General features: G+C 43.3%; 1 protein-coding gene across 5 annotated transcripts in view; it reads right to left on the bottom strand.

The window, feature by feature from the left end:
• The window catches only part of RAPGEF4 (Rap guanine nucleotide exchange factor 4), a 320,536-nt gene that overhangs the window by 46,564 nt on the left and 247,762 nt on the right, over window positions 1-26,210 (bottom strand). For all 5 annotated transcript variants that reach the window (XM_004267312.4, XM_004267313.4, XM_049712252.1 and 2 more), the window contains 7 exons: window positions 19,191-19,275; window positions 16,773-16,833; window positions 14,502-14,578; window positions 13,943-14,089; window positions 11,947-12,062; window positions 6,128-6,216; window positions 1,805-1,883 (listed from right to left, as the gene is read on the bottom strand). In XM_004267312.4, the coding sequence (XP_004267360.1) occupies window positions 1,805-1,883; window positions 6,128-6,216; window positions 11,947-12,062; window positions 13,943-14,089; window positions 14,502-14,578; window positions 16,773-16,833; window positions 19,191-19,275 (654 nt within the window). The remainder of the gene's footprint in view (window positions 1-1,804; window positions 1,884-6,127; window positions 6,217-11,946; window positions 12,063-13,942; window positions 14,090-14,501; window positions 14,579-16,772; window positions 16,834-19,190; window positions 19,276-26,210) is intronic.

Genomic DNA, 26,210 nt, shown 5'->3' with positions numbered 1-26,210 from the left:
TAACCCACTAGAGTCCTGTAAGGATAAAGTAGTAGAATATGGGTCAGTGGTGCCTGACACATAGAGTTGATTCAAAATAGAACAATTAAGAGAATCTAAGTTCTCAAAGGGCGGGATGTGAAGGAGGTGGTCTGAGGGCACTAAGTAGTGTAGATGATACCCAACCATCCTGATTCCTTCCGTCTCTGAGAAAAGAGTTAGGATTGGATATCACAGGCCTCCGTTGATTCTACTGTCCACTCTCCTGCCTTCTCCTCCTCCCTGCAACATCATCCCCGCCACATCCCTACCGGGGCATGGCATAGACTTTCCCTCTAGGATCTTCTATTTTAAGAACAGAGGTCAGTGCTATGAATGTTCTCAATCAATTCTGAAGGAGAATAAGCTAATAAGAAATCAGAATTTGCCGGAAGAATAGAAGCTTAATGTTTGGGGCTTTGAGTTGTAAAGATATGACTTGGCCCACTACATTCTCTCACCCTTTTTTCGGTTTTGTTTGCCTTAAGCTTATCAACATGCTAACTGTTGGGGGGAAAAAAAAATCTAAACTCAATGGTGGTTTTTATTTTTCCTTCCAACAAATCTCAAAGGTCTAATAATGATTACTAAGTATGGAGTTAAAGAGCACAGAGAGATCCTGAATGTGTTAATTTTCCTTGAGAAAAACTATGTATGAGCCAGAAAGAATGTGTAATATATTTAAGTCTCATTAAGCTGTCATTACTTGGAAAGATATTTTCCAGGCAAATAAACACCCAAATCTCACTCTTGCAGCATCCTCAGAATAGCACATTCAACTCCAATCTCCTATCCTCACACATTCTGTTGACTTCAAAGAGAATTATGGGTGAACAAGAAAATGAGAATCAGGTAGGGCAATTATAATTCTGAAAAAGGAAAACAGGCCACATTGATTGGGTTGCTCAGAGAAAAGAGAGCCATTCTCCTTCACTATATTTCGCTGCTCAAGAAGGCCAAAGTATTTGGGGGCCTAATTTTTTGCTGCTTTAAAAATAAAGCAGAATTGGAAAGTATACTTTCACATCCTGCCAAAGGTGAGGGTGAATCTCATTCATAATATTCACTCCTCTTATTCAACTTCTATCTTCTGAATGTTTCCTCTGTGCCAGACACTGTGCACCCACTGGTCAACTCAATAGACTATTGAAAAGCTGCCCCCAAACAAGTTCAGTGTGAAGCTACCTAGAGGAACTGCCATTAGAATTTCAAGTTTTATATCTTTGACATAAGTCCATGGGATAATGATAAAAACAGCCACAAAGGAATACCTTTCGGTATCTAGAGAACAGGGTGAACTAGGACGAATGTGAAAGAAAAGTGACCCCCCAATGATAACTTGTATCTATCTCAGCAGGTTAGTGTTCTGATTAATACTACAGTTTAGAGGGACACAAACAGATCACCGTCCATCCTGCCAGGTATCCGGACAGAGGTACAAAGTCTGTCTCCAAGCTTAGGAAACTATCCCTAATAATATTCCCTAATAATATTGTTCACCATAGCCTTCTCTGGCCTACCTCCCAGGTATGTATATTTCTCATCAGCATTACCTTCCTTATAAGGGTAAACTGGAGGAAATCCTTAAACACGGCACAGCAAAACCATGCCAGGGAGAGCTGGAAACCTACGCGAGGGGAAAACTGCTGAGGTTTCAGAGTTCGACAAGGGCGGAAAGCACAGTTCTGCCCGAGCCATGACTTACCTTGAGAGCATGCAATGAGATAATGGCCATGTATGTGTGGGGTGTTGTCGAGGGGACAGACTTCTCACAACAAAAGGATATTGGGCCACCAGAGCTGGGCAAAGCTGGGTATTCGGCATAAAAACACAGTGCATCATGACAAAGTCATTTAAAACTGAATCTGCAGGGGGGGCAAAACAAAGCAGAAAAGGAAATTAGATTCCTGTAGAAAGGTTCAGGAAAGCAGGAGTATCTATTCATTTGTTCTTGGCCAGTGGTTCTTACACATCGGCTTGGGGTATTGTGGTTTTACTGTACAAAGAAGCACTGCGTATAAAAGTAATACGATTGACAGAGCTTGAGATCAAAACTCAATTTCTTAGGACAATGGACAAAACGTATGGTAGTTTTAAAAGAGACAGACTTGTAATAATGACACTGGTCACCTGAGCCACAATTAATTAAAAATATATATATATATAAAACTAAGGAGCCACACATGGGCAGTACCATGTGTGCAGGATTAGGACATGGTCATTTCTTTGTCTATTTCACACCACCTGTCTTTTGTCAATATCTCTTTTCCTTTATTTCTTTTTTACCTTCTATTTCCAGAAGGAGCAATAAAAGATGAAAGGGTGATAGAATCACAGAAAAAGGAGGTGGTAAGAGCAGAGAACTGGTGAGGGAAACAAAAGCAGAAAAAAAAAAAAGACAAGATAAAGGCTGTGAGCAGCAATTGAAGCAAAACAAAAGCTCTCCAGTAGATTAAAATGGTGTATGTCCTATATTTGAAGCTATTTTTAGATAGGTAAGTGGGGAAGATGGCAAAAGAAATAAGGCAAGTCCCCCCAGATAAGCTTCATCTTGAATCTGATGCTGGTTCTTCATTGCAAAGACTGTATTATCCAGGCAGCCTTAATGGGAAAGCACGTAAAGACAGACCTAAAAGCCTTAGGAGTACACAAGTTAAAGCTTTGGAATCCAGGATACTTATGGGGTTTTCAATTAAAAATGAACTACCATGGCTGAGATCCGTGAAACTCACATAACTTCTCAAATAGAAAAAGGTGAGAAATATGAAAATTGCCTAACTATAGGTATTGAATTTTCAATGTCTATGGTTTAAATTAACAAATACTATCAAAGTTGGAATCAGTGACTAAAGGTTTAACTGTTATACGTATTTTTAAAAAATTGGTATAATTGTCATAAATTATGTAAGTTTAAGATACACAAAGTGTTGATTTGATACATGTACCTACTGCAATATGATTACCACCTTAGCTTTAGTTAACATATCTATCACGTCACATAATACCATTTATGCTCATTTAAATATAGGTGATGAGTGTGATCCAAAGTTGTCATAACTAGGTGTTACTATTGATTTCAGTCCCATTATACTGAGCCAGAGACGATGCCGAGGTGTCAGACAGAAGCTGAATGGAACTTTTTTTCTTAGGTATGAAAGGACGGTCATTGGCATGTCTGAGTTGAACATCTAGTGTCATCTTTATATGTTTTAGATATAAAGGATTTTCTCTGAGGATAGGAGAGAAAGTGCTTGCTTATAAGGCTCCCCGAGGCCTGTGCTATAAAGTAATTTAAATTTTGCTAAAGCAGAGATTTGAGGAGCGTGCTCCAAGGCTGGCGAGACCGTCAATCAGCATGGTAATCACCCAGCACCCACATCTCAATGTGGCTTTCTCATTCTCTGCTCATAAGCAGTAACTCTTGAGAACTGATTAAAAAAATCATTTCCTACTAGAAAATGATTTTCCAAGTCGCTCAAGGACTAATTCTGGTCATAGAAGTAGAAAGTCTAGGAAACCAAAAGGTCTCAGGCAGAAAATACATGTTTTGGGGTAAACTAAGAGAATGTACTATCAAAGCCAGGGGTGTTCATTTCTACGATGTAAACCAGTTTCACTGGCAACTCTGACATCTCTTTCGTATTGTAAATCCAGAAATGCCAAGGGTCTCCCACCCCACTGCATCCATGAGTTTCATGGGGCTGAACTAAGATTATTTTTAGTGTCTAGGAGGACCATACAGTAATTCATATTTTTGATTATAAGAAAGACAGATTTATTCTTTCATCCAATCCATGAACATTACTTGCAAGAATAACAAAATCAGAAAAAAACTGCAGGGAATAAAGTTCAGTATTAAATTATGATGTGAACTTAGTTCTAATATAAAAAATAGAATGGTCAGGAGTCATATCCTAAGTGGCAGCCACGCTATATACACTGATTTCTGGCCTCCAAGTTTTTAAGAAGCAATAATCCAGTCCCCTCCTCTTTCGGAAGTGACTTTAAAAGGAAGAATATATTTGTTCTTCATGGGTAGTAAAGGTCTTACAGATCTTTTCTTAGATTCCATAGTCTCTAATGCACCAGAACGTTCCTCTTTGGACAATATTCACTTTAGAGAAGATGTTGTTTCTTGTATTATGCAATCACACATTCTGGGCAGCAGTTAATCGGAGGGGAAAAATCTGTATTTTTCCTGACCTCGGGTCCTAGAAATTTGGTTTGAGGTTATGTTTGCCTCTTGGAAGCAAGCAATCCTCTCATAACTGGTCCCTCAAGGATTTCCTTTTTCAAGAAGAGATCTTATCACATTCTCCTTGCTCAGACATCTTCAACCACTTCTCAAGGCTTAGCTTCACATTTAAGATGGCTCTGAGATCTGAACCCTAATTCTTAGACCCTACCTTCTTTCTGACACTTATGTATACAATAGTCTAGCAAAGCCAGACCACCTGGTCCTCCTTGTCTCTTTCTAGGTCAGCACTCATGTTGTCCCTCAGGATGGAAGACTTCATCCTTAGTCTCTAGTTACTGGTTACCTGCCTTCCTTCAGGGCCACTTCAAAGGCTGTATCCTCTGTGACACTCTGCCTGGTCCCCTCAGCCTTATGATCAAGTTGTCTGCACATTCCTTTAGGTCCTGTAGCAGGTTATAAGCTTCCTGAGGACAGGAGGGTGGTTTCTTGTTCACACTGCCTTGTCCTAAGCGTCCAGCTTAGCACCAGCCCAACAAGATCCTCAACAAATATTGAACTGAAAATAGCAGCCCTGGAGCCAGAGATCCTGGCTTCTATATCTACTACTCCCCAATTAATTCACTACATAAAAAACCTTAGATAATGTATATAAAAAAAGGAGAAACTGGAATGAGAAGATAAAATAAGAAGTAAATCAGTGGTAAAATACTTTTAGGAGGCATAATAATGTTAACTTTACCTTGAATATATTGCAAAGATGACAGAACTGGACGTTGAACTACTACTAAGTTTTTTAGATAAGTCTTTGAACTTCTTTCAGTGAGAAATCTTCTTCTATGGAGTTCAGTGTGCTTAAAAATATTAACCCATTATTCTGAGGGGCCAGTAGCAAATGAATGTGGGCTGTTCCAAAGTCACACATAAGATGGTAACCAAAGTGGAGAATGATACCAAACTCTGAACACTTAACTCATTGGTAAGATTCATCTCATTTACCCTCAAATCTCTGTGTCTTAGTTAACAAGACTGGTTCACTGGAAGGTGGTATTATGATTTTTTTCCCCCAAGAAAGATACGCTGAAGTCCAAATTCGCAGTACCTCAGAATGTGACCTTGTTTGAAATAAGGTCTTTACAGATATAGTCAAGTTAAGATAATTCATGTGGGACCTAATCCAATATGATCGATGTCCTTATAAAAAGGGGAAATTTGGACACAGAGACACATGCACAGAGGGAAAACGATGTGAAGGGACACAGGGAGAATACTGTGTAAAGATGAACATTGGAGTGACACACCTACAAGCCAAGGGATGCCAAAGATCGCCAGCAACCCCCCAGAAGCTAGGCAAGAGGCATGGAACGGATTCTCCCTCACAGCCCTCAGAAGGAACCGACCCTGCCGTCGCACGGATCTCAGACTTCTAGCCTCCTGATCTAAGAAGCAATACGTTCTGTTGCTCAAGCCACCCAGTTTGTGGCACTTCGTTCTAGCAGTCCTAGGAATCTAATACAGGTGGTGTTTCGTTACACCCTGCGGCAGCCCAAGCATCTCATCTCCAAGCATCCAGTTGGAGCACAGTTGTGCCTTTTACAGAGGTAGCTTCGAATCCTTTATGGGAATAGGTACTATTTAAATTATAGCCTAAGAGGTGCCTACGGAAGGTGGGATCTACATGAACTTAACAAACGCCTTTGGAAGGCTACTCTTAATATCTGTGAATGAGACTGAGCCATCTACGTAGCACAGCCAGGACGAGTAGGCAGAGGAGGGTCAAGACGATGCTCTTCTAGTGGTCATACACATGACCCATTTCTAAAACTGCTGTGGCTACACACACTGAGAATGAACTCAGAACTTTACAGTGCTCTGCGTGGATTTAATAGACACACAACTGTTCTAGGTGTTTACCTGTTGCTTCATTTAAAGCTGGCTCAAGGCGTATCGTTTCTAGAAAATGCTCTAAAATTTTTTCAGGTGTTCCTGACATCACAGTATACCTGGATAAGAAATAAAACCATCATTAGTTTTTCAAAAGTGGGCAAATCATTAATATATAACATTTTACATATCTGCGTTTTTGGGCTTTTTTTTTGAGATCCCAGGGAACCATATGGACTCAACTTGTGACCCATCTTCTCCGTAAGGTAAGAAGGATCATGTACCTCGTCAAAGTCACATAAGCAGACAACAGAAACATCTCAAATTGAAGTAGTTACTAAAACATTATTCTTTTTTCCCTACATGGGACTAAAGTAAACTTCTTAGAGAGTGGCTCTAGCAGGCTGGGAACTGAGGCATTTCAGCCTTGTTTCAAGGGGGAGTGAAAAGGAACATGTAAATCCTGGGGCAGCTCAGGGCAAGGGGAAGTGACAGTAAACTAGGTTATCCATATATGGGTTACTTGTTGCAAAATTTCAACCGCACACTGGATTCCCCTGCCTATTTCTGGAATGCTCTGTGTTTCCCAACTGTACACTGGTATGTGCTTTGGAAATGCAGCTAAGAATAAGAGAAAAGAAAACAAACCCCCAAAACACCAATGAGCAAACAAACCCCAGTAGCATCTGAAGAGGAAATAAATCAGTAGTGGAACATCCATGTAACTTATATCAAGGTCAAATATCAATTACTTGGCAGGGTGGGGGACGTTAGGCATCATATCAGAAGATCCAGCCATGAAGTTCTTCAATCAACATGGGAGGATGTAGTTTTTAAAATTGAAGGTGGGTTATTTCAAAGTCATATTCAAGACGGTCAAAAACAGTGGGTGAAAGCTATAGGCAAAATACATTAATGGGATCTGGGTAATCATATTCCAAAACGTAGACTTTGCTCTTCTGCTTGGCATTTCACTTAGGGCAAAATGACAGGGAATAAAAACAACAATGAAAATAAAATTCTCTTGTATTTAGAAAGCAGCGGTAGAATTCAGCTCCAGGAGAACTCAGGGCTTTTGTGCCTCCTCACCAATACTCTTTCCCTGCCTGTTTGAGACCTCAGAGGAAGTGTGTTGAGATCCCAAGAATATCTCTAATGTATTCAATCTCAGGGGCTTAACCTCCTGCCTGAGGGAGTGAAGAAGAGGCAATGCAACATACGACCCTGTGCCCGGGAACACGGAGTGAGTGAAGCAACCCGGTTTTGAAGGAGATAGCAAATGCAGTCTATTTGGAAGGTAACTGTTACTTAAACCTATTGTGTGTGTGCATGTGCGTGTGTGCCCTCAGGACCAAAAGGAAGCTGAAGAATCAATCTCTGAAAGAATCTGGCTTTGGAGCCTAGAGGAAGAGCCAGGGAATAAAAAAAAAACAAACAACTACTTTAATCCGAAAAGTATGACCCTTTTCTCAAAGTAAACAGCATAGAAGATGAGGGTTTTTCCTCATATAGGCAATGACTATTGGAGGGAAGGAGAGGGCGAATCTATAAATGACTTTCAATACTTAAATGGAGAAAATTGCTGAGTTCATTCAATAATTCCTAAAATGTATGATTCTTTGATGACCCTTCCAAGATGACCTGCAAGAGGAGCAGCATGTGGCCACACGAATAAGGAACTGGAGTTGGAGACGGCAGCCAGAAGGCTGGCTTCCCGTTCTGGTGTTCTTGGTTAGGACATTTCTTAGCTAGGGTTTTTGTCTGGCCAAAAAGAATAAGGGCTTGGGGCTTCCCTGGTGGCGCAGTGGTTGAGACTCCGCCTGCCGGTGCAGGGGACGTGGGTTCGTGACCCGGTCCGGGAAGATCCCACGTGCCGCGGAGTGGCTGGGCCCGTGAGCCATGGCTGCTGAGCCTGTGCGTCCGGAGCTGTGCTCCGCAACGGGAGAGGCCACAGCAGTGAGAGGCCCGCGTACCGTAAAAAAAAAAAAAAGAATAAAGGCTTACCTGGGTGGCAAGCCTTGCATGCTCTCGGCTCACTAGTAAGAGAAAATGGCGTCTCTACTCTCCGCCCACCTGGTCAATTGCAGACATCAGGGCACCTGTCTTTTGCTGCCAAAGTCTTCCTCTAGTGGTACAACTGCCTTACCCTACCCTATCTCTCTTCTCAGCTCCACAGAAGGCTATTCAGGGGTTGGTAATCTCTCAGGACCAGGAACTCTGAAGAGGGAGGGGCAGGGAGCTTCTGGCCTGTGATCTTGCAGCTCTGGGCTTGGCGGAAACATGTTATTACTTTCTTTCAGGCTGGACACTGCCAGGTGCCTACTGCTTGACTTCTGTTTAAATGGAGAAGACTTGAAGACCAGACAGTATGGCTCTCTTCAGTTTATCGCATGAAGAAGTTACTGTAGTCCAAGTTAAAGAGAACCCTGATTGGTTACATTATCTAAGCTGTGAGGTTCTAAACTTGAGAGAGAAAAATCTTTTTCTAACACCGAGTCCGGAAATGAGGACACGTCTATCTGTATCCAGAACAAAAAAAGAGGTGGGGAATGGTGCCTAAAAGAGACTATCTTTCTGCAAACAGGATGGAACGACTGAGTGGTTGATAGTCTAAGGAAAAAGCAACACAGTCACTAAAAACAGGAATAGTCATTTCAAATTCTCTCTTATTAAAACCACATAACCGGGGGCTTCCCTGGTGGCGCAGTGGTTGAGAGTCCGCCTGCCGATGCAGGGGACACGGGTTCGTGCCCCGGTCCGGGAGGATCCCACATGCTGTGGAGCGGCTGGGCCTGTGAGCAATGGCCGCTGAGCCTGCGTGTCCGGAGCCTGTGCTCCGCAACGGGAGAGGCCACAACAGTGAGAGGCCCGCGTAAAGCAAAAAAAAAAAAAAAAAAACCCACATAACCACAGAGCAGAAGATATCCAAAATGGTAGATATTTGAGGGCTTCATATAGTTTATCCGTCATGAGAAATACTGTCTTGCTGTTGACATTTTAATATCACACTCAGAGTTGAGTGGCTTGAGGAGAGCCAGGCAGTTTTGAACGGTTAAAATGTACAGTCATCCCTCGGTATCCGCGGGGGGTCGGTTCCAGGACCCCCGCAGATACCCAAATCCATGGATGCCCAAGTTCCTTGTATAAAATGGTGTAGTATTTGCATATAACCTACACACTTCTCATATACTTTATTTTTATTTTTTTCTTCTTATATACTTAAATCATCTCTATATTACTTATAATACCTAAGACAATGTAAATGCTATGTAAATAGTTGTAAATACAGTGTAAATGCTATTTAAACAGTTGCCAGTGTGCGGCAAATTCAAGTTTTGCTTTTGGGAACTTTCTGACAATTTTTTTTCCCCAGATATTTTCCATCTGTGGTTGGTTGAATCTGTGGGTGTGGACCCCCCAGATACGGAGGGCCAACTGTATGCATAAACTGTTCTGGATTTCTCAGGGTAAAGGTAAAGAAAAATAACGTTATCAGCACCAACATGGTGACCCTCTTTGAGCTGAAAAAAGATAATTTCTGAGGAGACAGGGGCCCTAAAGGATCCTAAATTTTAAGTCCCTCCAGAGACACGGTTGTTGCCACGTTCTTCGAGTTGTCCAGAACATCAGGTCAAAATTCACTTACACGGCGCCCCCCCGTTTCAACTCTGGTCTGGCTCGGGAAAACTCAACACGGAAAATGACCCTTTGAAAGAGTGGCTTCTTACTCTTCAGGGAATGGTTGGCACGGTGCACTTCTGTGTATGCCTGATATTTCCTAAATGGTGTGCTGTGAACACGCACGAGGCTTTGAATTATGTAAGAAATTTAGATTGGTCTACAGGACACAAATAAGGAGATATAACAGAAATCAGATCTAGGCCTAAAATAAATTGAATGCGTGTGGGCTCTCCTTTTCCCTTTAGTTTGATTTCATAAAAAAATCTATATTTGGAGAGCACTCTGAATGGAAGCTGTTGTAACATGCAAACGCTTTTGATCATCTTCCCCTGCCATAAAGAGGTGAAGGAAGGGGGCCTCCGGGGCCCTCTTGGTCAAATGTTTTAAGGTTGTGAAGAATTTAAGGCTTACTTTTTCCGGTAGCAAAATTTTCCTGAGACATCTGAGGCATTATTAAAGAATGTAGATGACCACTATAAAATGGCCTAGTTATATTTAAAAGCACTAAAGAAAATCACTGGGGGTAGTCCCAGACTTCACATAAAAAATATTTTCATTCTCATCCTCCTTTGTAGGCTGGAAGGACAACTGCTGAAAAACATGTGAACAGGAACATTTTTCAAGAATGCACAGTAGTGAAAAATAGAAATATAATAAAGAATTCTGGATGGTAATTTTATAGGTTTGTAAGTGAAGGGACAGTTTTTTAGATAGTCTATTTTATGTCAGCCCTTTTGAAATATATTGCTTTGCAACGTTTACTAGATAGTGTTGAGGAGAGAGTATCTATATACCATATTTTGCTAGAGTAAGTTGTGAGGCTAAGGGAGCATAGACTCAGAAGTCGGTCAAGCTGGACTTGAATGCAAGCTGTATTATTAAAAGTGCTGTCATCCTGGGCAAGGAACTCACTTCTCTGAGCCTAAATTTTTCCATCACCTGTTAAAAGGGGTGGTAATAAGGATGAGATAAAATATGCAAGAGGTACTATGGCTCTTCAATAACATTGTATTTCTTCCTGCCTTCTTTGCAGATATGTTGACTCATCCAGATGAAATGTCTGAGCCTTGGGCTTTCAGTCTAAACAATTAAAACTCATCATTTATGGTGAGTGTGTTGATTAATGGGAACATCCCGTTTACTTGGCAAAAAAAGAAAAATACTTGGAATGCACTCCATTTCAACATAGTCTGTGGCCGCATTTCTTTACCTACAGAATTGGTGTTTTTATTACTCTAAGATTAAAAATTAACGTTTATTTAAAAAATGAGATTCTGTCATTTTTTAATAATTTCTTAGAGCTACATTTCCTAGTTTCCCTAACTATTCAAATGTTCATACATTTGATTAAAAGAAGTCTCATGTAAGGAGTTGCAGCAAAAGATAGAACTGAACATAGACATACAGAAAGAGAGTCAAGTTAAATGGGTGACCTGAGGTTAAATGTGAAGCAAATACCCTTCAGACATTAGCAGGAATAAGTATGGATGAGGCCAAATGGATGTTCCCAGGCCACAGTCAATAGACTGTGTTGGGACTTGCCTGGTCGTCCAGTGGGTAAGACTCTGCGCTCCCAATGCAGGGGGCCTGGGTTCGATCCCTGGTCTGGGAACTAGATCCCACATGCCGCAACTAAGAAGCCTGCGTGCCACAACTAAGACCCGTTGCAGCCTAAATAAATAAATATTTTTTAAAAAATAGACTGTGTTATATTTGAAGTGTGGGTTTCCATCAAAGATGGAAACACTTTGACCGCACGATGAAAACACTTCTTGAGAAATCCTACATATGAAATTCAAATACCAAAGGTTCTCCACACCCAGGGGCCTACGTATCCCTTGAGCTGCCTGGCACTCCTATGCCCATTGTTCTCTCCAAAGCTATTGCCTTCTGCTCCAAGCAATTACAGTTGCACACAGACAGAGGGAGTGTTTTTACAGTGGGGGAATATTCTCCCCCGAATTACTCTAGGCAGCACCGAGCTCGACGCAGTGCCAGAAACGGACACATTATACTCTACACGATGTGTGATTAGTCAATAGAGAGAAAAAAAGTCACACACACTGCCGTCTTCCACAAAAGAGGAGAACGTGCTATTGTAGAGATGATGATACCATGTGAAAAGGTTAATCATAGTCTGGCATTTGCAGTGTTGGATGCAAACCTACTTTTGCTGAGGCTGTGAGTTTCCTTGATTAGAAGCCCTGTTCCCTGCTGGGACCTTCTCCAGCACCAAGACATCTTGGTCATGTTCTTTAAGTCTGACTGTATTCGCCTCAACGTCCTGCAAATACAAATTACACCACATACAGATGCTGCCGTTTTTCTCAGACAATGAAAAAAATTTCAAATGCTTCAGAAACTCATTTGGTGCTTGTGATGCTAATTGTTGCATCTACAAATTAAGTCATTTTCAAAGTCAAGGGCTGGAACGGTCAGAGAAAGGACGAGATGAGGTTGGAGGCACGTGGTTTTAAAAGTCTGCTGTTACCCGAGATGCAGAAAATCAGCTGAGGAGAGAGGAGTGTGCTCAGAGAAACCTTTGGGAGAGGGTGGTACAGCGGAAAGAGAGAGGAGCCAGTGCACTTATTCTTGATAAATATATGTGGCAAATAGCACTCAGCTTCAGCAGAGTTCTTTCATTCTGATTATCTTCTGAGGGTACTTAGTTTGCTTAGGAGTGGCATGTTTTCCCTCTAATCAAAAGACTTGTAAAAACTATCAGTTTGAAATGTGTTAAAAACACTTTTCAGTTATTTGGAATAATTTTATAAATTACATCCATGATAATGGTCCTAATCTGATTCTTTCAAAGAATAATTGTGGCTGAGTGCAAACTTCATGTGTGTCAACTTCCAAAAGAGTAAAGTTCAAATTTCAATGTCATTAAAAAATGATTTATTAAAAATCGTAATGCACGTTTCCTCCTCATTTCGTTCCTATTTTAAGAGACTGGATAAAAACCACATCAAATTCCATGTGGCATTTTTTTCTATATTAGTCAATGCTTTAATCTTTAACTTAGCTTTTTTTGCATCAAGAGAACGCATTCCTAAGACAAACTTTGTTGTCAGAAATTTTGCTGCCAAAGGCAAAAGCTTAAGGTTGTGTAGGAATAGGTGTCCACACATAAGGGATGGGAAGGAGACTGTAAATCTTCATTAAATAATGCCAAATGTACCAGAAAGCACAGAAGGTGCATTTAGGATTTCAGGGTAGGAGAGAGAAAGATGCTCAGGCTGGGAAAGGCATAGAAGGGAGTCTGCTCTGTGAGCCAGCAGGGAAGGGAAAAGAGCAAAGTGATCCTGGAGGGAACAGTGTCTCTGGGTGAGGTGGGATAGACCATGGGCCACCTGAAAGGCCAGGGGTGCTGGGACAATATCACCATGCCCAGCGGTCCACAATCAGGCTTCCACCAGCTAAAGCTGGGTTGTCCCTCGCAAGAGACCAGGAGCTGGATGGTGGGGAGAACCTAGGGACCATCTATTCTAACCATCATCCACTCTCACAAATACTTTAACAAGCTTCCATTAGGCCCCTCTGCAGAGCCATCTCTAAGTGCAATCTCATGGCTCCTCCTACAACCCCAACTATTCTTCATGTACTTGCCAGAGTCTGAAATTCCTTTAGTGTGAATCAATTTGACAAAAAGCACTTGAAATGAAAATGCTTGGTTAGAGTAACCATGGTGGACATTAATTGCAACTAAAATGTAGTCACTTAATAAATCCGGAGGGAGTGTGAGGATATGAGAAAGATTCAGATTTGGGAAGAGACAGGAGGTTTAGGATAGAGAAAGACATGGAGAGGGAGGTGGGGAAGGACACAAAAGGGGAAACCTGGGATTGCAAAGAGAAATGTCTCAGGCTTTGGCATTTGGCCAAGGCATCCCTATTTGTCTTCAGTGCTCATGGACCCGTTCAGGTGTGTGCAGGGTTATTTGGTCCAGCACAGCGCGGCACATTTGCAGCCTTACTGGAATATCACCTCTGGACCCCAGAGCCCACCCCAGCACATTGAACATGCCAGGTTTGTAAGCAAGGCCCTCTGGCCCTAGAGCATTCATTAATCACAGTGCTGGCTCAATTAACACTATACTCATTCTTCTTATCTGGCAAAAGTGAAAATGCGACGCCCCTCAGCCACACTTCACCTTGGACTCACCCTCAGGATCCGGTTAAAATCCTCCTTGTCTACTCTTAAGAAATGGCAGTTATCTTCTCGCAAGACGATGGAGGCAGCTCTCGGGGCATCATTCACTAGCGCTAACTTGCCGAAGTCATCGCCTTCGTGCAGCGTGCAGACCACACCCTGGAGAGAGCAACACATCCAGATGAAGGTGATCCCTGAAAGGGAGCAAACACCCACCTGCACCCCCCCCCCCCCCGCAAAACACTGTATATATCAATAGGCTGTACCCAGGGATGTCAAGTGTGGGGGGAATCAGATAATTATGTTATAATGTTTCATTTCTCTTTCATTGAGTAATCTGGGCTAGGGCCTAACTTAAATGTATACATTATAATCCAGGAGCCCCAGAAAATTCAGTACTACTCTGAGTATAATAACTTAGATAACTTATGATTAGAGATGCTATAATGTCTTTTCTGCATAGAGTAACAACGTTGTAGCAAGTTTAATTGTAGCATTAAGTTGTTAATACTTAGAACCACTAGTATATGGAGCATAATAAAGTTTCAGAAAGAAAAAAAGATATATATACCTTGCCATAAATGACTACATTCACTGATCCTTTTAGAATAATGTACCAGGAGGTGCCTTCTTCCCCCTGGTTAAACACTAGATACAAAAAAATGAAAAGACTTATGACAAGAGTAGAAGCACATCAGTATAAATTACAGCTTATCAAATCATCATTTTTAAGTCCCCAGAATTATGCATTTAATTCCAGAAGGGAAAAAAAAATCACTGGCAAATACGAACTTATTCATGTGGAATATTACTTCCTTTTCTTTAGAATGTGAAAGGAACAGAAATACTGCACTCCTTGCTGTGCCCTAAAGATACGTATTCACTAGATACAAATTCACCAGCTATCCATTCCTTAAAGCAATACATTTCCCCCACAATTCATCAAAACTTACTAAGCTATAGAACACAGTTTTTAAAAGTATTCTGAATGCTAAAGTGAAGTTTGAAAACATGCAAATCAGCACTACATAGTGTCGATGGATGCATACCTACATATTTTTTAAAAAATGGGTTGGAATGATAACCGCATCATATAGGGTAGGAGTTACCTTGGGGAGGGGAAGAGAAGAATGAGATAAAGGAGGGAACAAGGAGCCTTCAAATGTAGAATTTCATTTTTTAGAAAATATAAAAAATGAAAAAATATGGCATACGGTTACTATTTGATAAAAAATGTTTTTTAAAAAGGTGTTTGTGGGCTTCCCTGGTGGCGCAGTGGTTGAGAGTCCGCCTGCCAATGCAGGGGACACGGGTTCGTGCCCCGGTCCGGGAAGATCCCACATGCTGTGGAGCGGCTGGGCCCGTGAGCCATGGCCGCTGAGCCTGCGCGTCCAGAGCCTGTGCTCCGCGGCGGGAGAGGCCACAGCAGTGAGGGGCCCATATACCGCAAAAAAAAAAAAAAAAAAGGTGTTTGTAACAACCTCTAGTTTTTCGTTTGAAATATTTAAGTATTTCATGATAAAATGAAAACCATCAGTGAGTGAAAAGAATAAGAAAAGTTGCAAGTCATCAGTGATCATAAAAATTTAAAAAATATTAAAAGTGAACCTTTAAAATGTGAAGGAAAGACATTCTTACTAAAGTAAATATCAATGTTAGAAATACCACTTTTGATGACTAAAAGTAAAATATTTGAAACTCATTTTTAATTCTTTTTGCTTTTACAATTCATGGTCTCTGCTTATTTGACTAACACAACTCAGTCTGAAGAAAGAGCAAGATTTTCCAAAGAATGTCTCTTGAAAAGTTAACACGTGTCCATTATAAATGTTTTCTATGTTTCACTGGGTTTAGGAAGTGTCAGTTTACATGGTGTGAAATTTATCTTTACTGTGGAACTCCTGAGAAAGGTAGCATGCTAGTGTGTGTTACTATTCTCCAAGAGAGATCAGAGAAAGAGGCATTTCCTGATCTGAATACGCCGCTAACCATGTTTTTCAAGAAGCGTTTTGTACGACGAGTGGGAAATGCCAGCCGAAATAATTTTGCTCACTTTTTTTTTTTTTTGCGGTACGCCGGCCTCTCACTGTTGTGCCCTCTCCCGTTGCGGAGCACAGGCTCCGGACGCGCAGGCTCAGCGGCCATGGCTCACGGACCCAGCCGCTCCGCAGCATGTGGGATCTTCCCGGACCGGGGCACGAACCCGTGTCCCCTGCATCGGCAGGCGGACTCTCAACCACTGTGCCACCAGGGAAGCCCTTGCTCACTTTTATTAATATGAAATTTCAATTTCTTGCTCCCAAATATGATCACAGAACTAAACTACAATGTGCATGCTGGAGAGATACTACATATTAGTATTGCATAAATATTTGGGGCAAAGAAATTCTCTCAGGCTTGGAGCTGATAGTGAAAATGAGAGAAGAACAAGAAGGCAGGAGAGTATGCCAGTCTAACTAGCCCCTCAAGAGATAGATTAGTTTCTCTCAAGCCACAAACTGAAGTGAGGTCACTGTGAAAAGGTTTTGCCTGGGGTCCCCCCTGAAGAGCACTGACTTCATCTCACCCTCTTTAAACACTGCCTTGAGCCAGCAGGGGAGGGAGCAAGTGGAGACACAGGCTGGCAACTGCTCCCAGGCTGGCACCCAAAACCCAGCGGGCTGCAGAGTAAGGGATACGTGCTGGGAATAATCACAGGTCCAGAAAAACAAATGGTGCCACGTGACATCCTGGCAAGTCAGACCCAGGCCCAAGAAAGGGGAGCATTTGCAGTCAGGCTCCCATGGCGCATGCTCGGGAGGGGGCCAGCCAGGCACCATGCACGATTACAGTCTTCACTTACACACGGTTCCTCCTTTGGCGTGGGACTCGAAAATGAGAACACCTGCTAACTCCCGTTTCACCTAGAAGGAAAAGAGAAGGAATGTGGGGGAAAGGCCAGATTGCGGGGGGCTGGGGAGGGACTTGTTCTCTTTCTGAACAGTGCTGACTTCCACGCGGACACCTCCCACTCTGCTTTGCTGCTCCTCCTGTCTAGAACCACTTCCACTAGATGTGTCACTAGATTTTTTTTTAATTTTTTAAAAAATTGAAGTATAGTTGATTTACAATGTATAGCAAAGTGATTCAGTTATGCATATATATATTTTTTTTCAGATTCTTTTCCATTTTAGTTTATTACAAGATATTGAATATAGTTCCCTGTGCTATACATTAGGATCTTGTTGTTTATCTGTTTTATACATAGTAATGTATATCTGTTATTATCAAATTTCTAATATATCCCTCCCCTCCTTCTCCTTTGGTAGCCCTAAGTTTGTTTTCTATATCTGTGAGTCTATTTCTGTCTTGTAAATAAGTTCCTTTGTATAATTTTTTTAGGTTCCACATATAGGAGATATCATATGATATTTGTCTTTGACTGACTTACTTCACTTAGTACGATAATCTCTAGGTCCATCCATGTTGCTACAAATGGCATTATTTCATTCTTTTTATGGCTGAGTAGTATTCCATTGTATATATGTACCACATCTTCTTTATCCTTTTATCTGTTGATGGACATTTACGTTGCATCCATGTCTTGTGCCATCAGACTCTTAAAGCTTTTTACAAAAGCTGTTTTATAAGCTAAGTCGTACAAGACAACCTCCCTAGAGACTGTTTAAACTTGGCTTCACATGTATGAACTAGGCAATTTCTCTGCCTGTCTTGCATCTTGGTGAGAGGGTGAGAGCAGCCACAATATCATGACTCTTGCTCCTGGAGGCTCTTCTTTGCATCACACATCATGCATCACCGCAAACATGTTAGAAAACTCAATGTCTTGAAGTTGAATAATAAAGCTTAAATGTGTGAGCTATGTTTTTTTAATTCCAAACTATGGTCCCAAATTATGTTCTCTCTCCCTAAGAACCAAATAACCTGAGATCTTCCACAGTGCCTGGGTATCTGGGATTTGAGGTAGAAGACTCCTCCTTTCCACTACCCACAATCCTCCCAATTCCACCAAGGCTGGGGAAGTCAGAACATGCGCATGCTGGGGAACCGGACAACAGGTAGGGAAAAGGGGTCTTCCCTCACTTCCCTCTCCGGCATGAGCTCGTGGAGCCTCGGCTGCTGCCCCTACGAATGCAGGAGCTCCCCGGGTGAGGCCCCCGGGCACTAGACCTATCCCACCATGGAGAGAGTGAAGATGACAGCAGGGTGGTGGGAGGGAGGGGAGCCTGGGCTGGACCAGACCCCTGGATACTCCATGTAGGTGAGCAAGCTCCCGGATCCCCAGTGGTGCAGGGAGTGGGAGGGATGTGAAGGCAGTCCTGTCTGGGTTGAAGGGGGAAGGGTCTGGAACCCTTCTGCTTGGGGTTGTGGTGAATGCCTCACTGCTCTCAGTGGAGACCTGAACTCTACCCCCGCCCAGAGCAGGGACTACAGGCACTGCCACCATGTGACAGTGACAGCATAATATCGCCTAGTGAGCTGGGGATGAAAGACAGATTAAGCAGATGGGCATTGCTGAGGGGTCCCGCATAAAACCTGTGATCCGTGGATGCTGGGACAGCTTCTTTTATTATCATTATCATTACTGAATTATTAGCACATAGGAGACTTGTGTTGCCTGGAAATTGTGTTTCTCTCTCCCTCCTATGGCAGGAGACATTTCTGTCCACTGTTCTTCTAAACACCCTAGTCACGTAAAAGTTCAGAGTCAGATACGGCCGTTGGGCCATTGTTCACTAGCGGGTACTGCTCTTGTGTCCTAAGATATCTGAACTAATGCTCTCTTGCACCTTCTGCTTCCTTTCTCAATCTGGCAGCAAACCTGGGTGGAGCTGGCCCCTTGGGCCAGGGCTGGTCGTCTTGATTTCTTCCCCTCCCCCCACCCCGAGCCCCGCTCCCGCACGCGGCTCTATATGTCATGGAAGGGACACTCCTCTTAAGGCCTGGCTCTCTTGTCTAGGTATGCGGGTTCCAAGACTCAGGAAGTTTGAAGCGTATGTTCCAGTTCTGCTCACATCAGGCTGCCTTGGTGTTTAGGGCAGCTACTAATAACGTAGTGATACTTGATCCGTTTTTGGTGATTGCACATGGGCGTAGCTTCCTTAGCATCTCGTGAGAAACAGGAGGGGCCGTTTGTGAGGGAGAATTCAGGCGTTCCTGCCCCTCGCCCACACTCTCCAATGCTCTCCTTCAGGCCTAACAGTGCATTTAACTCAAACTGTGCGCCCCTCCCCTCCGCCTCAGCTAAGAGACAACTTACCGTGGTAGAAAGATGGGATAAGGCTTTAATGTGAAGGAGTTCTTCATAGATAATTTCTAGGTCATCCACGGTCCTCTGGCCAGGTCTACAAAGAAAAAAAAGTAACAAGGAAATAATGAGATAAAAGTCATTGCTAAGGGCTTGAAATATAGAGGTGACTTCGGGGGTCAGTAACATGTTCAGGGAATTCTTAGGAGAAATCCCGATTAAAAAAACATCGGCAGAGGGAGAGAGTATGCTATGATCATTCCTAAAGGGATTTTTGACATGAACGTGTTCCTTGATGGAAGGACATGGAAGAAATCAGAAGGGCACATAATCCCTTTCCTTTCCATCTCAGAGGGAAGAACATCTCTGTTCACACTGTAGTTGGCTAACTGACCTCTTACTTTGTAGATGATCGTTCTACAAAATTGCCTTTCATCACTACCTTAATCAGTAACAACAAACTTATCGTTTGGCATCATTAGGAACTATTGGTTCAATCAACTTGATGATCAATCCAAATTCCTTGGGATCCTGATATCTTAGCTTAAAAGAATAATAATGCTGTTGTCACTATTGTTTTGGGTTATGTAATATGCTTCCACCACAGGACTCAGATAAAGGATGCATATAGACAACATTTTCTCACCTGTCCCTGAGGAAGTGAGGGCATGAGATGGGCAGAAGGCAAACAGTAGTGTGTGGGATTAGTAAAAGAGGGAAAGAAGGGAAGAATACACCTGCATTTCCCCAACTCTGTTCCATGGAGGACTACTGTTCCATGAGATGTTAATCAGTATACTATGTACAGTTTTTTCCCTATAATTTATTATAAAACTAGTATCTAATAGTCTGCCTTTCCCTATAATTTATTATAAAACTAGTATCAATAGTCTGGGGCTTGTGGGTATTATGGACATTTTGGCATGGGAGGACTGAGTGGATTGCTGACCATCTTTCACGTCTATAATAATTCTGGAATCACTAATAGAGTTTAATTATACATCAATGGTATAAGGCATGACTGGTCAGTAATTTGGATTTTCTATTGCTCTCTCCAGTATAAGAAACCCTGACTAATATGTTTTTGAAACTAAAAAACAAACAAATGTGTTATTAATTCTGAGAGTGCTAGGAAGTCAATCTCCACATTGATGGACAGGTGACATTCACTCTCAGCTAACTGCTATAGTCATGAGTGTTACCTATTAGATAATCATCATCTGTCTTATGCATTTTGTCCTAAAATTTCAATAACTTGTGGTATTATTTAACGTTTCTGTATATTAAACATTTAAACCTCAATGAGCTGCCGATGGTGTTCCATCATTACACTGTATTTTAAAGAGTGCTCCTTGATTAGATAAATTCAGGGAGTGTTGCTGTACTGAGCAGAGCACTGGGTTTAGCGTCTGAAGATCAGGTTTTAACCTTGGTGCAACCATTCACCAGCTGTGTGACATCAGAGGCTCAGTTTCATCTGTAAACTGGGGACAATATCTTTCTGAGAGTGATGTGAGAGCTAAAGGAAGTAGCGAATGGGAAGGTATCTGCATATTCATTTGAGTGAGCGGAAAAAAAAAACCCCAGCAAAGTGGTATTCAAAACTTAAACCCTTGCACGAGAAAAACAAACTTACAAATTAAGTATGACTCTTGGTTCAGCAAATTACATCTAGAACTTAGTCAATTATTAGATAAGTACTTGGAGCTATCGAAACTGAATTGTAAATATTCTAAAAGCGTTGAGTTAGATAATTTTGCAACTATATTCCAGATCAAATGGGAGCTAACTGGAGGAAGAAAACTCTTTGCATCCCTTGGGCATTACCTTCTCAAGGACAGCTTTAACACAAACAAAAGAATATGATATCCTTCTCTTATAGAAACAACAGAGGGTCTATTTCCTAATGCCTGCCTGTACTAAATCCATGACCCAGGGAGATGCCAGCCAGGTTCACCTCCTGCCAAGGATCACCACTTAAGGATACACGGTGCCCCAATCTAGTGGAATGCAGAAAGTAGGGGACCCACCGAAGGAAAAGCTATGGCCCCAGGGACTCTGAAGGAGCCAGGCCTTCTTAGCAAGGGGCCTAATCTACTACTTGACTTAGACATGGGGATTTTGAAACTAGGACCCTTGGAGATTTAAAAGTCAATTGAGTCACCTCAGTCCATCTACTACTATAGAGGCAGCTAAGGTGAAGTCTCAAGGTGGGCATAATAGGATTATGGCTCTTCAGCACAAGGGGCAGCCCTGCTGTTCCTGCTACTTGACATCAGCCGCAAATAGCACGGACCCTCCTAGAAGCTTGGCTAAAGGAGAAAAGGGTCGCCAAGTCTCATTCTCAACTCCATGGAGTGGGCTGTTATGGAGAGAGAAGAAAAACTCAGCTGGGAAAAGAAAGGGTTAGAATTTAGCTCTAAAATCTTGACAGATTCAGAGTTGGAATTTGGGGAGCAGATATCTATGAGTTTAGGAAGAGTTTTCACATAATATCAACACGAAATCCACACTGATCAAGGTTTACAGATTAAAAAAATAAATGCTGCCTTTAGGATCTATAAATCCCATTATATTAAAGATCACTGAATTTCATCCAAGAGTTAAAACAGATGATGACGAGATCTGTCAGACCCTCAATGCAGCATACTGGAAATTTGACAGTGTGTCAAGGCTGCCCTTTGAGCCACTTAGTTAGTCTTAGGACCTGCACCAAAGTGTGGGAGAAGACAGGTAAAGACGGCAACTTTCAGGCTATTTTCGAAACCCACTCAACTTCCCACTGCCCCACACTACTGAGCACGGCCTGAAGCTCTCCTCCCCCAGGCCACTGCCCTCCTCGATCTCTCCCTGGTCTTCCAGACATTTCTTCTCAGTGTCCTTTATGAGCTGTTGTTTTTTTGTTCACCTCTTGAATTGTGCTGTGCCCCCCACGCTCTGCCACCTTCAGCTCTGTTCTCACTTGGTTCCACCTTCTCTCCGTGGGAAAAGTCCCCAACTTTCATCTATACGATGCTGAGACCTCAATCTTTATCTCCAAACAGATTTCTCTCTTGAGCTCCAACAGCTTCCTGGCCATCAATTCCCAGACAACCCACAAGTGTCACAAGCTCAGTCTGTCCAGAAGTGCTCCCTCATCATCATACAAGGCTCTCTTAAAGCAGGTCTCAACTGACTTTCCTAGACTCATCTCTCTTTCCTCTCTTCACACCTTCCCTCATGGCTGTCTACGTTCTTTGCTCCAGGGATAACCAGACATCTCCCTGGTCCTCAGACACGTGAAGCTGTTTCTCGCCTCCAAGACTCTTCACGTGCTCCTCTCTTTGCCTGGGATTTTTAATTTTTTCCTGCTTCAAGCCCAGCTCAGATGTCCTCTCGCCTAGGTAAAACTGGTTCTCCAAAACTTATTCTTCCATGGCACACGATCCAACTGCCGTGGCAATTACAACATACTGTGAACGATGTTATTTGCTTAAAAATCCGTGATTTGACACTGCTCTTCTCAAGAGAAGCAGCATCTGGTAGTGCAAAGGGTGCTAAGCTAAAAACAGAAACGGGATTTGAGGTCTAAACCAGGAACTTCCTAGGTGCCCAACTGGTCTAATGCCTTGTCCCTACATCTGTAAAGATAGGGATAATAAACCGGATTGTTGTAAAGATTAAACGAGTTAATATACACGAAGCATTCATATATTGGAAATATGGTACACATGCAGGGTGGCGTTATTAAGGGGGAGGGTGTTCAATCCATCTCATCAGATGAATGCATGCACAAGTTCTCACGACTCATGCGGAAGTCAAGGTCTGCCCAGGGGAGATGGCAGCAGTGCCAAGGACCAGTTCCTGTTCTGTGGCCTGAAGGAAACAGGGGCTTACGCTCTGTTATCCTTCCCACTGAAGGTCCATTAGGACAAGGTGTCCATGACACAACTCACTTTAGGTACAGCACACATAAGTGTCATGGTAAGTAGTTAATTATTAATGGAGGGAGGAGACAGGATGAAAATGTTGGATCTCACCTGTTACTCCAAATCCCATTCAAAGATAGAAAAGACAGATTTTTCTGTAGGATTATAAATTTGTTCATCCAGTTTTAAGAAGTTACCATTTTAGACCAGCTGAACTTATTCAGTCTAACTAAGTCCAGATCAGTGGGGGCCTGGACAGAGATGACCATGAAAGGCCAAGCAGCACCTGTTGGGTAGGACCCTTTTTATGGTCAGAATTTTGTCTGCCATGCTAAAGGTCTGACAGGAAAGATATTTAAAAATCCAAAACAGCACTGAAAATCAGTAATGTCACCACGACAAACCATAACATAGCACTCTCCGTGGACATGAGAGTTTCAGGAATTCTTGGGTGACAGGAAGCAGATAGGGATAGAATGGCTGAGGTGTGTCTGGAGGCAGACACAACTCTGGACTCACGGAAGAGACCATCACAGGAGGGAGACAGCCCTGCTGGTAAGACAAGGGCAGGAGAGGGTCCCAGGGCTCATCAAAATACTGCTCCACTCAGGACAGGGGGCCGCTGGGCCCCTCTCCCACTCTACGCGCCGAGCAGCAGCCTGCCCCAGGGTTCACTGCCAGGCTACAGCTCGAGAGCTGCTCCAGAGGAGCCTGAGAAGGAAGCAGAGGCCTGGGCCCTCCTGCCGGACACAGAGGACGGAAAGCAGTGGCAGCTCTCCCAGGAGGGACTTCCCGGGAAGGGCTCTGTTCTGGGAGAGCCTCCTTCGTTTGGCAACTAGCAGGAAGACGGTAGTGGCCTCACCCTGCCTGCCCCCCTCACGCCTCTGATAAAGCAAGGCCTGTCCGGAAGCATGGCCCCCGCTGCCTTCACAGGGGTGGGAGTGTGGGTGGCCAACCTGCAGAGACCCACGTGGAACTTATTCTACCCCTGGACCTCCATTCCTCAATAACCAAAATGAAGAAATACAGACTTCCACGGGGCTTGCTGGATGCCCTGGAGAAGCCCGGGACAGCCATTTGAAACAGAACGGAACAAAGCCTAGAAACAGTTTAGTCTGCGAGTCCTAAATAACATCCCGAACAAAAGGGAAAAAAGGAAAAAAAACAAAACAAAAACGAGCCTGTGGTCTACAGTGGTCAGTGTCATCACAGGGCAGGCCACTGTCCCTGGGCGATCCACCCAGGTCGGAACCAACTTTTTGGTCCTGTTTACAGCACATGTTTTAACAAGGTGAGAGAAGTCAGGACTGCAGGGCGTGAAGAGACTCGCTTTAGAAAATGAGCATATTCACAGTTAACAAAGCGGCAAAAGCGTTCGGGAGAGGTGCGCCACGAGGTGTTTCCATGGACGTGCTGTTAGGCCAGATGGAGCGAAAGTCGGTGTGGCCAGCCTGCGTCCACCGAATCAAATGGGAGCCCCTCCCCCATCCCAGTGGACTCTGTGGCCGCAGTGACAGAACAAGCCCAGTCAAGCCGGAGCCGCCCGCTCAGAGCCGCTGTGCCATCTAGTGTCTCAGAAGAGACTCACCTCTCTGCTCTGGAAACAGACGAAAGCTCTCTCCTCTCCATGTACCCCACCCCCCGGAAGAGCGTCCGACACCACATCTAACATGGAGCCTTCCCTACCACGATCACTGAACAAAAGCGGGCTCGTCGTGGCAAACAGTGGCATTAAGTACCTCTCATGCTTTGGTCTTTGTGGGGCGGACAGAGAAAAAACTGGAGAAGAGATCCTGCAGATCAGCCCCCAGCCTGTTCCAACAGTAATGAAAGGGGCCCAAGGACTGAAGGCAATTTGGCTTTCAAGAGTCAAGGGAACACTGTGCCCCGCGCGGGAGGAGGGAACTCCCAACGCACCTTCACAGAGGACATGCGAGGCTGGGGAAGTGAATTGACTCTCCCGGCTGCTCTGAGTGGCAGCCGGTGAATGTACCTGGTCTTTACTCGTCCTTCTCCAGATGTCACAGGGAGAGGTATTAGGCATCCCTGCTTCTTTACAAATCTGCGTGGTGCCACATTGATGTGGATGTGTTGGATCCTGCTGTGGAAAGGCCTAGTTTCTGCAGGGGATGCATTCCGGCAGCAATGCCTTAGTTACAGACAAGATAATAAACGGGGATGGAGGGAGAGGCATTTTATACATTAAAGGATGGGAGGACTCAGGTGATATTGGAAGCTGCTGGTAAATACAGTTTTATCAAGGAATTTATCAAGGTCAGAGACAGAGCAACTCAGTTACTGGAACGTGGATAAAATGAGGGATTCGTCCAGGCACGAAGCATGCACACTGGCATGGCCAGTGGTAACCTAGGCAGGTGAAAAGACCCAGTTCTTCGAGAACTGTCGCCTAGTAGACGTATTCCCTGGTGCATGGGGAAAATACCCAGAAAAGTCAATGTTATAAATATCTAAGCAAGACCTGATCACGCGTCAAAATAAAGGAAACGCTTTATTCTTTTTTTCTTGGGGGTGGAATGCTTTATTTTGGTGGCAACACTTCACCTCAACCCACCTGACTCTCCTGCTTTCAAGTCATTTCTCAAGCGTGGATCATTTCCCAACACTCTTCAGATCTTGAGATCTCACCTCACCCCCCTTCCCTTAAAGGAAAATTTGGTGTGGTTTTCCACCCCCTTGTCTAAAAAACCAGCACAACATGTTTGTTTCTTTCTCTTTTCACCTCCCAGGACCCTTGCTTCCTAAGAGTTAGCAGTTAAGGGTTTGAGTCATTCCAGGAGCTTGGTGACTTGCCATTTAAGGTGTCCTGCCCAGCTCTGTCTGCTCGCTTCCCTGCCACACCACCACCCCTCACCTTACCTTTAACCCAGAAAAGGACATCTTAAGCTTATCAGATACAATTAGGCATTTTCTAGTTCTGATAGCAAAGCCTGTGCACACGGGGATTCTTCCCTTCTTCGTGAAGTTGGAAATGAATACAGTTTACAACTGCAGTTAAGGGTAAAAGCTTCATGAATATTTGAGAGAAATGAAGTCATCCCCAACAGGACATGGGGTAAGGGTTCTGTGATTCAGGGCCTCTGAGGGCTAAGTGTTTTGGGGACAG

This window comes from Orcinus orca, chromosome 7 (genome assembly GCF_937001465.1).
Source record: "Orcinus orca chromosome 7, mOrcOrc1.1, whole genome shotgun sequence".
NCBI classification, from domain to species: domain Eukaryota; kingdom Metazoa; phylum Chordata; class Mammalia; order Artiodactyla; family Delphinidae; genus Orcinus; species Orcinus orca.
This window is presented reverse-complemented; position numbering and strand designations above follow the sequence as displayed.